Source organism: Capricornis sumatraensis, chromosome 13, assembly GCF_032405125.1.
Source record: "Capricornis sumatraensis isolate serow.1 chromosome 13, serow.2, whole genome shotgun sequence".
In the NCBI taxonomy this organism is placed as follows: Eukaryota; Metazoa; Chordata; class Mammalia; order Artiodactyla; family Bovidae; genus Capricornis; species Capricornis sumatraensis.
The window spans coordinates 56,218,122-56,230,339 of record NC_091081.1 but is presented as its reverse complement, the minus strand read 5'-3'; the positions used below and the strand labels follow the sequence as shown (position 1 = coordinate 56,230,339).

Genomic DNA, 12,218 nt, shown 5'->3' with positions numbered 1-12,218 from the left:
TGTGTGTATGTGCAAGTTGGACTATAAAGAAAGCTGAGTGCTGAAGAATTGATGCTTTTGAACTGTGTTGTTGGAGAAGACTCTTGAGAGTCTCTTGGACTGCAAGGAGATCCAACCTGTCCATCCTAAAGGAGATCAGTCCTGAGTTTTCATTGGAAGGACTGAAACTCCAATACTTTGGCCACTTGATGTGAAGAACTGACTCACTGGAAAAGACCCTGATGCTGGGAAAGATTGAAGGCAGGAGGGGATGACAGAGGATGAGATGGTTGGACGGCATCACTGACTCAATGGACACAAGTTTGAACAAGCTCCGGGAGTTGGTGATGGACAGGGAAGCCCGGCATGCTGCAGTCCATGCGGTCTCAAAGAGTCGGACATGACTGAGTGACTGGACTGAACTGAACTGAACTGAACATTTCATTTACAATATTGTGTTAGTTTCAGGTATACAGCAAAGTGACTCAAATATATGTATGTATATATTTCAGATTCTTTTCCATTATAGGTTATTATAATATTCTGAAGATAGTTCCCAGTGTTATACAGTAGGTTCTTGTTGTTTATTTTATATATAGTAGTGTGTATCTTTTAGTCCTAAACTCCTAGTCTATCCCCTCTTCACCTTTGGTAACCATAAGTTTGCTTTCTATGTCTGTGAGTCTGTTTCTCTTTTGTAAATAAATTCATTAAATAGATTTCACAAATAAGTGATATCACATAACATTTGTCTTTCTCTGTCTGACTTACTTCATTTAGTACAATATTCTCCAGATTTATCCATGTTGCCATAAATGGCAATATTTCATTCTTTGATTTTTAAATTATTATATCAAGATGACATTAAGATTTGATAAAAGACGCTTCAAATAAGTGAGCCTTTAAGCCTGTGCCATGATCCTGGGATAAAGAGTACATAGAGAGAAACCAACTGAATTATTTCAGTTTGAATTCAGATCACAAAGGACTAAAATCATCAAGTGGGGATCTAATATCAAGTTTATGTGCCTTATAATTGACACAATGTCTTAAACAGAATTGCATATAAGGTGGGTGAAGGGGAACAGGGCAATTCATTGAAAGTATGAGACAGAGTAATCTATGTATGGTTTTTATGGTTCCTACTTAGGGAACTAGTGATTAAGACCTCTGAACAAGCTAAATACCATAGAAGTTGAATATATTCCACTGGACAGGTCAATGTTTTAATATTTAAAACACTATAAAATTTTGGCAAACTGGTGGATCTTTTTAAGAATCTATTTTACTTTTTTTTAGTTTTTCATGGTGTGTTCCCATAAGGATTAAAAAGGATTACATTTGCACTGCTAAAACAAGTAGCTAAAAACTCATCTTCATCTAGCAAATTGTTAAATTCTGGCATAATATCCATCCTGAAACAAAGTTTCAGTAAAATGTTTTTCTTTTTACTGATTTCTACTGACTACCGCTGTTTCCTCTAAAATTATGTAGATGGAAACACTAATTTGAGCCTGAAAGCTTTTATAATTGATGGTTGCTCCTAAGCAACTATTCTATTTTTTGTTATGTATCAAAATCAGTCATTCCTGCTTCAAGAAAACTCTACCAGTTTTGTTTAAATGATTACACTTACATTATCAGTATTGACTTAAACCTAAAATTGATCATACATTGATCACATATGCTTTGGGCCACCTGCCATCACCTGGTATGAGTCTGCTTATGACCCTGCTTATGAGTCTGCTAGAAGAAGGAAATTGCAGTGCACTCCAGTATCCTTGCCTGGGAAATCCTATGGACAGAGGACACTGGAAGGCTACAGTCTATAAGGTTGCAAAGAATCGGACAGAACTTAGGGATCGAGCACACACACATCTGCTAACTAGCTAGTGCACACACAATCAGTGGGTTAAAAGAACAGATATGTATTCTCTTACTATGCCTGAGGCCAGAAGTCCAAAGTCATTTTTACTGGGCTAAAGTCAAGGCCAACCAGGAGGGCTGGTTCCTAGAGAGGCACTGAGGGCTGAATCCATCTCCTTGCATTTAGCAGCTCCTAGAGTTTCTTTCCTTGCATTTTTTGGCTCGTGGCTCCTCCCTCCACCTTTAAAGCCCAGTCTTAGCATCTTCTGTTCTCTGGCTGCTTTGGTCACCTCAGCTTCTCCTCTGCCTCCTCCTTACAAAGACCTTTTCATTACACTGGTCGCACCTGAATAATCCAGGATAACTTCCCCTGCTTTAAGATCCTTAATTTAGAGTTGTAAGTCCATTTTGCTATATGGGACATGGACATGTTTCAAGGCCTTTTATTCACCCTACCACTGGGGCATAGGGTGGGGGCAGCATGAAGGTTGAAAAGCTCTTAGGTGATACTTTCAGGCAGTAATAGTTTATATTTGTTGAATGTTCACTATGGGTCCATTCAAGCACCATCCTGGATTCTCTCTGAGCATTGAACCATTTAATATATGACAATGGATCTTTATCCCATGGCGCCAAAAACCCTGGATGTTTAAAGTTAGAAAGTACTTTATAGTTTATGTTCTTACTCATCTCCACTACCATTTGAGGAACAAAGTCTTGAAATTAATTAGTTGAAATTGTATTTATCAAGATGGAGAGATTAAGTGACTTATTCAAAGGTACACAGCAGGGGTGACAAAGCCATTGGGGGCATACTGTGTTCTTGTCACCTACTCCAGGCTAAGAACACTCAGCTTTCCTGCTTCTTAAGGGCACATCTCAGTTGATGGGCACACCCCCCAAATTCATATGTTTAGTCCTAATCCCCTGTACATCAGAATGTAACCGTATTTGGAGACAGAGCCTTTTAAAATGTAATTAAGGTGAAATAAGGTCTTGAGGGTAGGGCCTGAATCCAACATGACTGGTATGGTCGTAAGAAGGCAGAGACACACTAGAGACGCACAGTGAAAGGGTGGCCTTCTGTAAGCCAAGGAGACAGGCCAAACACCTTGATCTTAGACCTCAGGTTTGTGAGAAAATAAAGCTCTATTTTTTAAGCCACTCAATCTGTGCTTTTTTGTATGGCGGCCTGAGCAAACTAATATAACCCAGATAGGCCACAGGCCTTAGAACCTTTGTAAGCTGGAGGCAGATAGTTCATGGCCCAGATTTGCTAGAAGAAGACATGGGTTTACTAGAAGAAGACATGGAGTTTATGAGTAATCTGCAGTATTTGTAAAAGACTAAGGGAAATGTTCAAAATATAATCTGACTAAAATTCCAGTTTCATTGATTCGGGGTGGAATGACATCAAGTCAATATGGCAACATCAGCTACTTCACATTTATCAAAAGCTTTACTTGGCAATATGCATTTTTGATTTAATTTAAAATAAGAAAATTATTCATTGTTTAATAAATTGATTTGTTTGGAAGTAAAAACTCAGGCTTTTTGATGGAGAGGAGGTTGAACGGAAATCACTGCTTGAGCTCCCAATTCCTTTTTTTAAGTCTTCCAAGACCCACGCTGCTTAATCCTCTTCAAATTGCTAGAGCTCTTTCAGGGGTGAGCTGAGCAAATTATATTGCTTTAGTCATTTGTCCCATCAGGGGTGTTGTGAGCCATTGTTTTCAAATCTAGGAGTATCACTGATATTCGCTGGATGCTATGTATCTGGTTATTTTCCTGAAAGTCAGAGAAATTTTAAGTGAAAATGATCCTCAGTGTTTCAGTCAGAGTTCTCTAGAGAAACCAAACCAATAAGAGATTAGATAGATATTAACAGATATATATTTTTAGATATATATACATATATTTATTATGAAGGATTACCTCTGGAGCCAAGAATTCCCACTATCTGCCAGCTGCCTGTAAGCTAGAGAGGCCTAGGAAAGCAGGTGGTAGTTCTAGCCCAACCCAAAGCCCTAAAAACCAAGGAGCCTTTGGTTTAAGCCAATGGTATAAGTCCCAGTCTGAGTTCCCAGGAGCACTGATTTCTTAGGGCAGCAGAAAATGGTGCCCCAGCTCAAGTACAGACAGGGAATTCATCCTTCCTCTGCCTTTTTGTCCTATTCAGGCCTTCAGTGGATTAGATTATATCCATCTGCATTGGTAAGGGCAATTTACTTGGTCTACCAATTGAAACGGTAGTCTATTTGGGAGACACCTTAATAGACACACTTAGAAATCTGAACATCCTTTAGTCTAGCTAACTTGACACATAAAATTAAGCATCACATCCAAATAACAAAATATCAAAATACCTTAATTCAATAGGTGGATGGGCCTAGCTCATTAATCTAAATAAAATAAAAATTTTGTTAATGAAAATAAAGAAGCCACAGTACCCAGTGCAGATGTTAGGGTATCAAGCGCCTTCAGGAGAAGGTATCTGAAAGTTTGAAAAACAGTACTTTAAGCAGAAATGTATTTCATTCAAAAATAATAGCATATGTATGAAGAGCACACACTTAATATTAAGACTGGAGGTTTATTAAATGCTTTATCATAAAATATTAAGCCCACACTATTACAATACACAGGCTTGATGTTCTAACAATTAACACTGTGCTTCAATCCAGGGAAGTTCATGATGCCAATACAAGATGGGATTGTGGGGAATTACAAATACAGAGATATCTTCCTTTTCCTCTTCTACAGCTGCAATACTGATGTTCAGAAATGTTTACACATTGAGAAAAGCTTGTAAAATTTCCTGAGTGTTCCATTAAACAATTCTTTAAAATTCGGTTACCCTAATGGAAACCATGAAAATTTCCTGGTGGAAAATCTATTGTAATATTTATTATCTTCAATAACTGAGAACCATAATCCTAAATATTTATTATACCATAAGAAAGTCTTTGGAATTATCATAAGGCTTTCTAGAACAAGATAAATTTCAAGGCAATGTACCAAGGACTAAATTTTATTCAACCACCAACTTAGTGATATGCAAAGATAAAAGAAATGTCAAGGTTAGCTGATTTTCTTCCAAATAACAGGAACTAAGAAATATTAGGGGAAAACAAGGATGTAGGAATGAGTGGATATTAGATGAGGAGAGAGATGGCTAGGGAAAGGTACTGAGACTAGTTAGCATTTACTAGCATATATTTTCATTCATTTAGTCAACATTTTCTTCATATATATAATTATTTCAAGAGAGCACTTCTAAACACTAAATTGGTTCATTCATTTTTCAAGTCAGTTGCAAAGAAATTTCATTCCAGAATATCTAAAGTTAAAGCTAAGAGCATTTTGATACTTACCCCTAAGAATATCTGGCATTCTCAGCCATAGCTCTTGAATACATGGTTTCTTAATAAAATATCACTAAAATAGAACTGATGTTGAAAAAATACAGCCTACCTAAAGCTCAGGGCACTAGTCACAACCAACTTTACCAATTCATATCAGTTACTCACACAGAACTAAACAAGTTCAACCAATTCAATTATTTAGCTTGAACAGAAGCCAGATATTTTGCCTTTTAAAAATTTAACCAATCCTAAAGCAATTTTTCAGAAAATGACACCTAAGATTTGCATTGAATTTATACTTCCAGTTCACACTTTGGTACCCTGGCTTTTCTAAATTGGACACTTTGCTCTATGCGTGATCATCGAGATGGAAGAATATGATCATCGATGAAAGAACTTTAAAGTAAAAAAAAAAGGAACTTTAATTTGGATGGAAGTATTTTGTATTCATATTAATAAAAGAGACCATGCTTTTGGAAAAAATAAAAATCACACGTAGTATACAGAGTATTGCAATCATAAGTAATCCAAACATATAACCATCTCCATTACACAGTTAAGCAGCCAGGTCTAATATACTACAAACCATTTGATTAAAAAGGTTGGTAACCAAAATTTTAACAAGGAAATACCAGTGAAAATAGGTTTAAAATATATATATCCTTGTAAAATAAGATATGTTTTCCACATTAAAACCTTGTTTCAGAAGTTCCCCGCTTCAAGTTGTTACTCAAAAACTCATCATGTTCAAAACTCAAATTATTGTGAGATCTTGAGATCATAAGAAGCTTCTCCTTATTAGTAAAGTCCTTCTTGATTGCAGCTTGGGGCACAAGCAACCTCTCCATTGGGTCCTCTTTGTTCTCTAGTTTCATATATCCTTTGCTGTTGCTTCGATCCAACCGAGGCCAGCTTGGATGTTTTCGTTGTTCTGCCTGAACGGTTAATGTGGAGTGACCCCGCTCTAAGTCTAAGGATTTGGAGTGTGATGAGAGCAAATGCAAGGATGTGTTGGAACCAAACTGTCTTCTAGCAGCCCCAGGAGACAAGAGCTGTCCAGCTCCAGGTCCAAGGGCCACAGAGGACTTGTACTGACTTGACAATGACTCCCCAACGGAATTATTCCTTGGGAGCATCAGACTGACTGGCTGGAAGGGCTGACTGGGATTGGGCAAAGGGACCATAAGGGAGTCCATTGACAAATTCCTTGACCTACTTTTGAGGTTATCAGCATCCTCAGTGATGTTATCTATACTGGGCTCATCAATCACACAATTATTAAGTTTGATCACCGGTAATGTAAAAGCGCTGATGGACGATGACACAATTGACTTGGTTTCACATTTCTTAGGGCCACTGGTTTTATCATCAGTTGTCTTGGAAGGAGGCGGATAGAGGCCACAAACAGAGGCAGGGCTGTCAGAGAGCAAAGGCGGCACAAGATGCCCAAAACTCTTGCTTTCATTCACCACAAGCTCATCCTCCTCAACAGAGCTGTCCATCCGAAAACTGCTCCTGAAACCTGAAAAAGAAGCAATGGTATTTGCTGCCAGTCTCGAAGCACAGGAGCTCCCATTCTGCTTCACTTCCGTTTCTCCCATTAAACCAGTGTAGATGCCATTCATGTGTTTTTGCTCCTTGATTCTCAGAGTGTGGATGTCGATGACTGTGGAATAGATGTCCCTCATGTGTATGATTTTGGTTTCTTTGTCACGGTTCTCGTGAAGAATGGCATTAGCACAAATGAAAATGAAAATGCCAATCCCCATTGTGAAAGGGCCAAGCATTTTCATTTTATCAGAATGCAAATGTTGCTCAAAGAAGCGAACCACTACACCGCCTTGGTTCCGGATGACCTGAGTTTCGTTTGTTGACAAAGTCGTCTCAGTATCGATAAAATGTTCTTTTTGAGGCCAATATCCAAGGACTGCCATTGCAATTCCTACAATAGAGATAAGGACTCCTAAAATGAGGAAAAAACCAGATGGGGAATAAAGCCGGATTTTGCCTCGAACGACCACAACATCGGCCCGAGGTCGAGGCCTGACTGGTTTCTTCTCCTGGGCAGCAGGCGACGGGCTAAGGTTGACATGATGCTGTGATCTGGCAGAGTCTTGCCTTTTCAAGGCGGCCAGGCCAGTTATCACTCCACCAGTTGCTATCATAGCTCAGTCTTTTATTCTGGAAAGAAGAGAAAAAGATGATAAATCTATGTTCTGAGGTACGCTCATCATTTCAGCAAGTGTTTCTATATTTTTGTTGTTGCTGTCTCATGTAACGCAATGGGGCAGAAGAATGTCTTTTTAATCAACATAATTTGGGTAGAAGTTTTGTTTATCAGCTAATATAAAATTCTAGAGATTTCCTTTTTTGGCTGAATTAGTGTTTCTATTATTAAGGAAATGTGAGCTCAAGGTCCATTTTCCTTAAGTAACTTTATCAGTTAAAATTATATTTCATTGCTTAAAATTATAAAACGGTTTCCTGGTCACAAGATATACATATTCTCTCTTTTTTTCTCTCTTACACACACACACACACACACACACCATCCTTCATTATCTATTATTTTAAAGAAATGGAAACATCCAGAACACCTAATAGGCCCCAAACAAACCTTAGGTTTACAAATAGAATACATTCCATCAGCTCACAGTTCTAAGACTACTCTTGCAAAAGTCACCCATGAACTCTCAACTATCAAATTTAATTTCTCCTGCTCAATCCTCATCTTCCTGACTTCTCTGTTTCCATGATATTACCCGAGCCCTCCTTTCTTGAAACTCGCTCTTGTCCAGCTTTTTTTATGATACTATGTCTTCATGGCTCTTTCCTGACCTCACTGACTATTTCGATTTGGGCTTATTTTTCCTCACCTAAAAATAGACAAGCTTCCCCCAAGTGTCCTGTCCATGACCATCTTCTCTTTATGCTCTCCCTTGGCATTCATATTCTCTCCTACATCGTTCACTATTTCCTTAATGCTAATGAGTCCCAAGTCTGTATTTTGAACTGTAGCCTGAGTTTTAGTTTCACATTTCCAACTCCTCATTGGGGAACATATTTATGCACAATCATGCTTCTCCAGCAAAGTTGAGCTCCCCCTCCATCCCATACCACACAGGGGTGGACTCACCTTCTACCCTACCAATTGAAGTCTGACTTTTTCAATGGCCTCAGTTCTTGTGCTTGACTCTTCATAGTTATCTTTAAGTCCTCCTTTTCTTATGCCTCTTGTCTTCTAATCAGGTTCTAAGTCCTAAAAATTTTCACTATAGAATGTCTCTGAATTCTGCTCCTTCATTCCAATCCCGTTCTTCCCTGCTTAGTGCTATTCTTATTAACACTTACTAATTAAAAGATGCTTACTCCTTGGAAGAAAAGTTATGACCAACCTAGATAGCATATTCAAAAGCAGAGACATTACTTTGCCGACTAAGGTCCGTCTAGTCAAGGCTATGGTTTTCCCAGTGGTCATGTATGGATGTGAGAGTTGCACTGTGAAGAAGGCTGAGTGTCAAAGAATTAATGCTTTTGAACTGTGGTGTTGGAGAAGACTCTTGAGAGTCCCTTGGACTGCAAGGAGATCCAACCAGTCCATTCTGAAGGAGATCAGCCCTGGGATTTCTTTGGAAGGAATGATGTAAAGCTGAAACTCCAGTACTTTGGCCATCTCATGCGAAGAGTTGACTCATTGGAAAAGACTTTGATGCTGGGAGGGATTGGGGGCAGGAGGAAAAGGGGACGACAGAGGATGAGATGGCTAGATGGCATCACTGACTCGATGGATGTGAGTCTGAGTGCTCCGGGAGTTGGTGATGTACAGGGAGGCCTGGCGTGCTGTGATTCATGGGGTCGCAAAGAGTTGGACACGACTGAGCGACTGAACTGAACTGAACTGAACTGAGCGACTGAACTGAACTGAAATGAACTGAGACTATTATAATAACCTCCCAACTGGTCTTCCAAACTCCATTTCTCTTCCTCCACAATCAAGCTTAGATTAATTATCTAAAAATATGGTTCTGACGTTGTTTAAAGAGTGGAAGAATAAGTAAAATATTTCTCACTACTCACCAAAGTTTTAATCTGGGTTTTCAAACCCATGGAATTTAGCTTCATCTCCAATTACTCTCTTTCAGTTATGTAAAACTAAAACCAAACCATACTGCCTATACTCCATACAATGCTTCTGAGACTTCATTAATAATGTTTCATCTGTCTGTCTAGATCCTTCTTTACCTCTTTCACATATTTCACATATTATCCTCTGGCTAATCTATAAAGCTAATATTCCATTTCTTTATAAAGCCTCCTCTGGCTAAGCAAATCCCACATGAGTTCATGCCTCAGAGCATTTTAGCAAATTTTCTATGGCACTCGCCATATTACAGTGTCTTAGTTCTTCCACTACTTGTGGTCAAATATCAAGTTTAACTCTCATTTTTGTTACCAGGAATATTTGATATAATACCTTACACATAGTTAGTGTCAAGAAATATTTGCTAAAATGCTCAGTATGGGAATAATACTTCTCCTGAGATTTCTGTATGACCACAGGATTACTGTACTAACTTTTCTAGTTTAAAATTTGAACAAATGCAATGCCAAAACAAAAAGCAACATTTTGTGAGTTGGTAAAATATTTGTTATTACGTATAATGAATAGTTCTCAAGCTGCCAAATCTGGCTAGTAGAAAGCAGAGAATATTTTAAGACCCGCAAGGTCTCTGGCAAATTTCTACAAGAGTTTCTTCACGGTATCAAATTCTGTCTTGTGAAATCAAGCTCTCCTTTTGGATTTCTATTTATGATTTCTGAATTGTGTTTAAATAACGTGGTGGTGGATGGTACCCACAGTTTTAGTTAGCTGAACAAGCTGGTGAATAAATCCAGCCTTCATTGGAATTATAGCTTGGATTAAAATAGTTGAATGTTGGAAGAACAAACCATGATCTAACCCACAGCTCTAGCCTACGAAGTTTATCAAAGTATGCACACTACAGTTGAGGACATGCACAAAACCTTGGGTAAAACAAAGCTGTGTCCATCTATGTTTTCTTGAACCAAATACCAGTTCGAGTGTTTGAAAAAAAATGCTTAGATTAGATAGCAGCCATCTAACTCAGTTATTTCCATTTAGGAGGATAAGGATTTAGTCTGAAATCTTTCTGAATAGAATGAAAACAAGGGCAAAAGGCTTGCATCTGGTATAAAAACAACCATGGTGAATTCCCACTCCATATACATTCTGAGTCCTCCCCAAATTGTTAAAACATTTTCTCCTTATGATGCAATTTTCTATTCCTAAAGTTGACAAAGAAAAAGGGGATGGAAGAGAAAAAAAATATTTTGAGAAATACAGATGAGGAGAGGAAGCTGGAAAAGAGCAGTGAGGGACTGGGTTCTTTTAGGAAGAAGCAAAACTGGTTAGACAGGACAGGGAGAGAAAGCACAGGCTGAATAACAGTGTGACTGAGAGGAGGAAAGACACCTGGAGGGGTACAGAAATTAAGTCTAGAGTGAGGGGAAAATAAAAGCTCACACAGTTTCTTCAGCCAGACCACCCTGACCAGCCAGCCAGAGGCACCAAGACATCCAAGGGTTAGCAAGTTCAGGTTGGATGTCAATGTACTCCCTCAATTCCATTCAAAACGATTCAACACTAAATGAGCTTCTTTCAGGATTCAGAGCCCCAAACTGATCCTAAAGGAAAAGCAAAAATGCACACACTCAGTCACTGCTTCAAAGAGCTTGAAAGCTAATGAAGGGGCTGGTATATCTACATACAACAGAATGTGGTAATCCCTAGAATAAAAATTTCAATCAGGTAGGACTTTTACAGCAGGCTTCATACAGATGACAGCATTCTAACATTCATCAGAGTGATAACAGCAAGTGAAAGGCATTTCAGAGAAGGTCAAGAAAGAAAGAAAGACTGGGGAACATAGCTCTGGCTGGCCTTAGCACGCAGCACCAAGGGAGGGAATGAAAACAAGGGCAAAAGGCTTGCATCTGGTTTAAAAGCAACCACGGTGAATTCCCACTCCATATACATTTCAAGTCGTCCCCAACTTGTTAAAACATTTTCTCCTTATGATGCCATTTTCTATTCCTAAAGTTGATAGAGGAAAAGGGGGGTGGGGCGGGGCTGGCCTAGAGAGATGGAGGGCCAGGTCTTGAAAGGCAGCAATAGTCATTCCCAAATGCTTGAATGCTAGACTCATGCTTGTGGAGTTAGAGGAAGATGCAAAACACATTTGTGGTCATCTAGGGAAAATTAATCTCAACTTGTACACGAGGAGTTGATATTGGAAAAATCACAGTTCAGTTCAGTTCAGTTCAGTTCATTTCCGTCGTTCAGTCGTGTCCGACTCTGCGACCCCATGGACTGCAACATGACAGGCCTCCCTGTCCATCACCAACTCCCGGAGTTTACTCAAACTCATGTCCATCAAGTCAGTGATGCCATCCAACCATCTCATCCTCTGTCGTCCCCTTCTCCTCCTGCCTTTCATCTTTCCCAGCACCAGGGTCTTTTCAAATGAGTCAACTCTTCACATCAGGTGGCCAAAGTATTGGAGTTTCAGCTTTAGCATCAGTCCTAACAATGAACACCCAGGACTGATTTCCTTTAGGATGAACTGGTTTGATTTCCTTGCAGTCCAAGGGACTCTCAAGAATCTTCTCCAGCACCACAGTTCAAAAGCACCAATTCTTCGGCGTTTAGCTTTCCTTATAGTCTAGCTCTCACATCCATACGTGACTACTGGAAAAACCATAGAAACCTAGGGAAACTATAAAATCTAGAAGCAGTGAATACACAGGCCTCAGCAGTGTCAAACGGCACTGTCAACTTGATCCAAAGTATTCAGTATACACAAAATAGCCTAAGTCTACTTGTTTATTTATTCTGCAAAGCCACATCTCCTCCATTCTACATTTTACCACTTTTTTTTTTTTTTTTGGCTGGAGGTGAAGGGATGAGAGAATAGGGATCCTGTAAAC

The 12,218-nt window shown here is 39.0% G+C and overlaps 1 protein-coding gene across 1 annotated transcript in view; it reads right to left on the bottom strand.

Annotated features, from left to right (window-relative positions):
* Window positions 1–5,899: 5,899 nt before the first annotated feature.
* Window positions 5,900–12,218, bottom strand: part of TMEM200A (transmembrane protein 200A) — an 87,152-nt gene continuing 80,833 nt past the window's right edge. Inside the window, exon 2 of the mRNA XM_068984824.1 lies at window positions 5,900–7,391. Coding sequence (XP_068840925.1) covers window positions 5,900–7,375 — 1,476 coding nt within the window. The 5' untranslated portion in view covers window positions 7,376–7,391. The remainder of the gene's footprint in view (window positions 7,392–12,218) is intronic.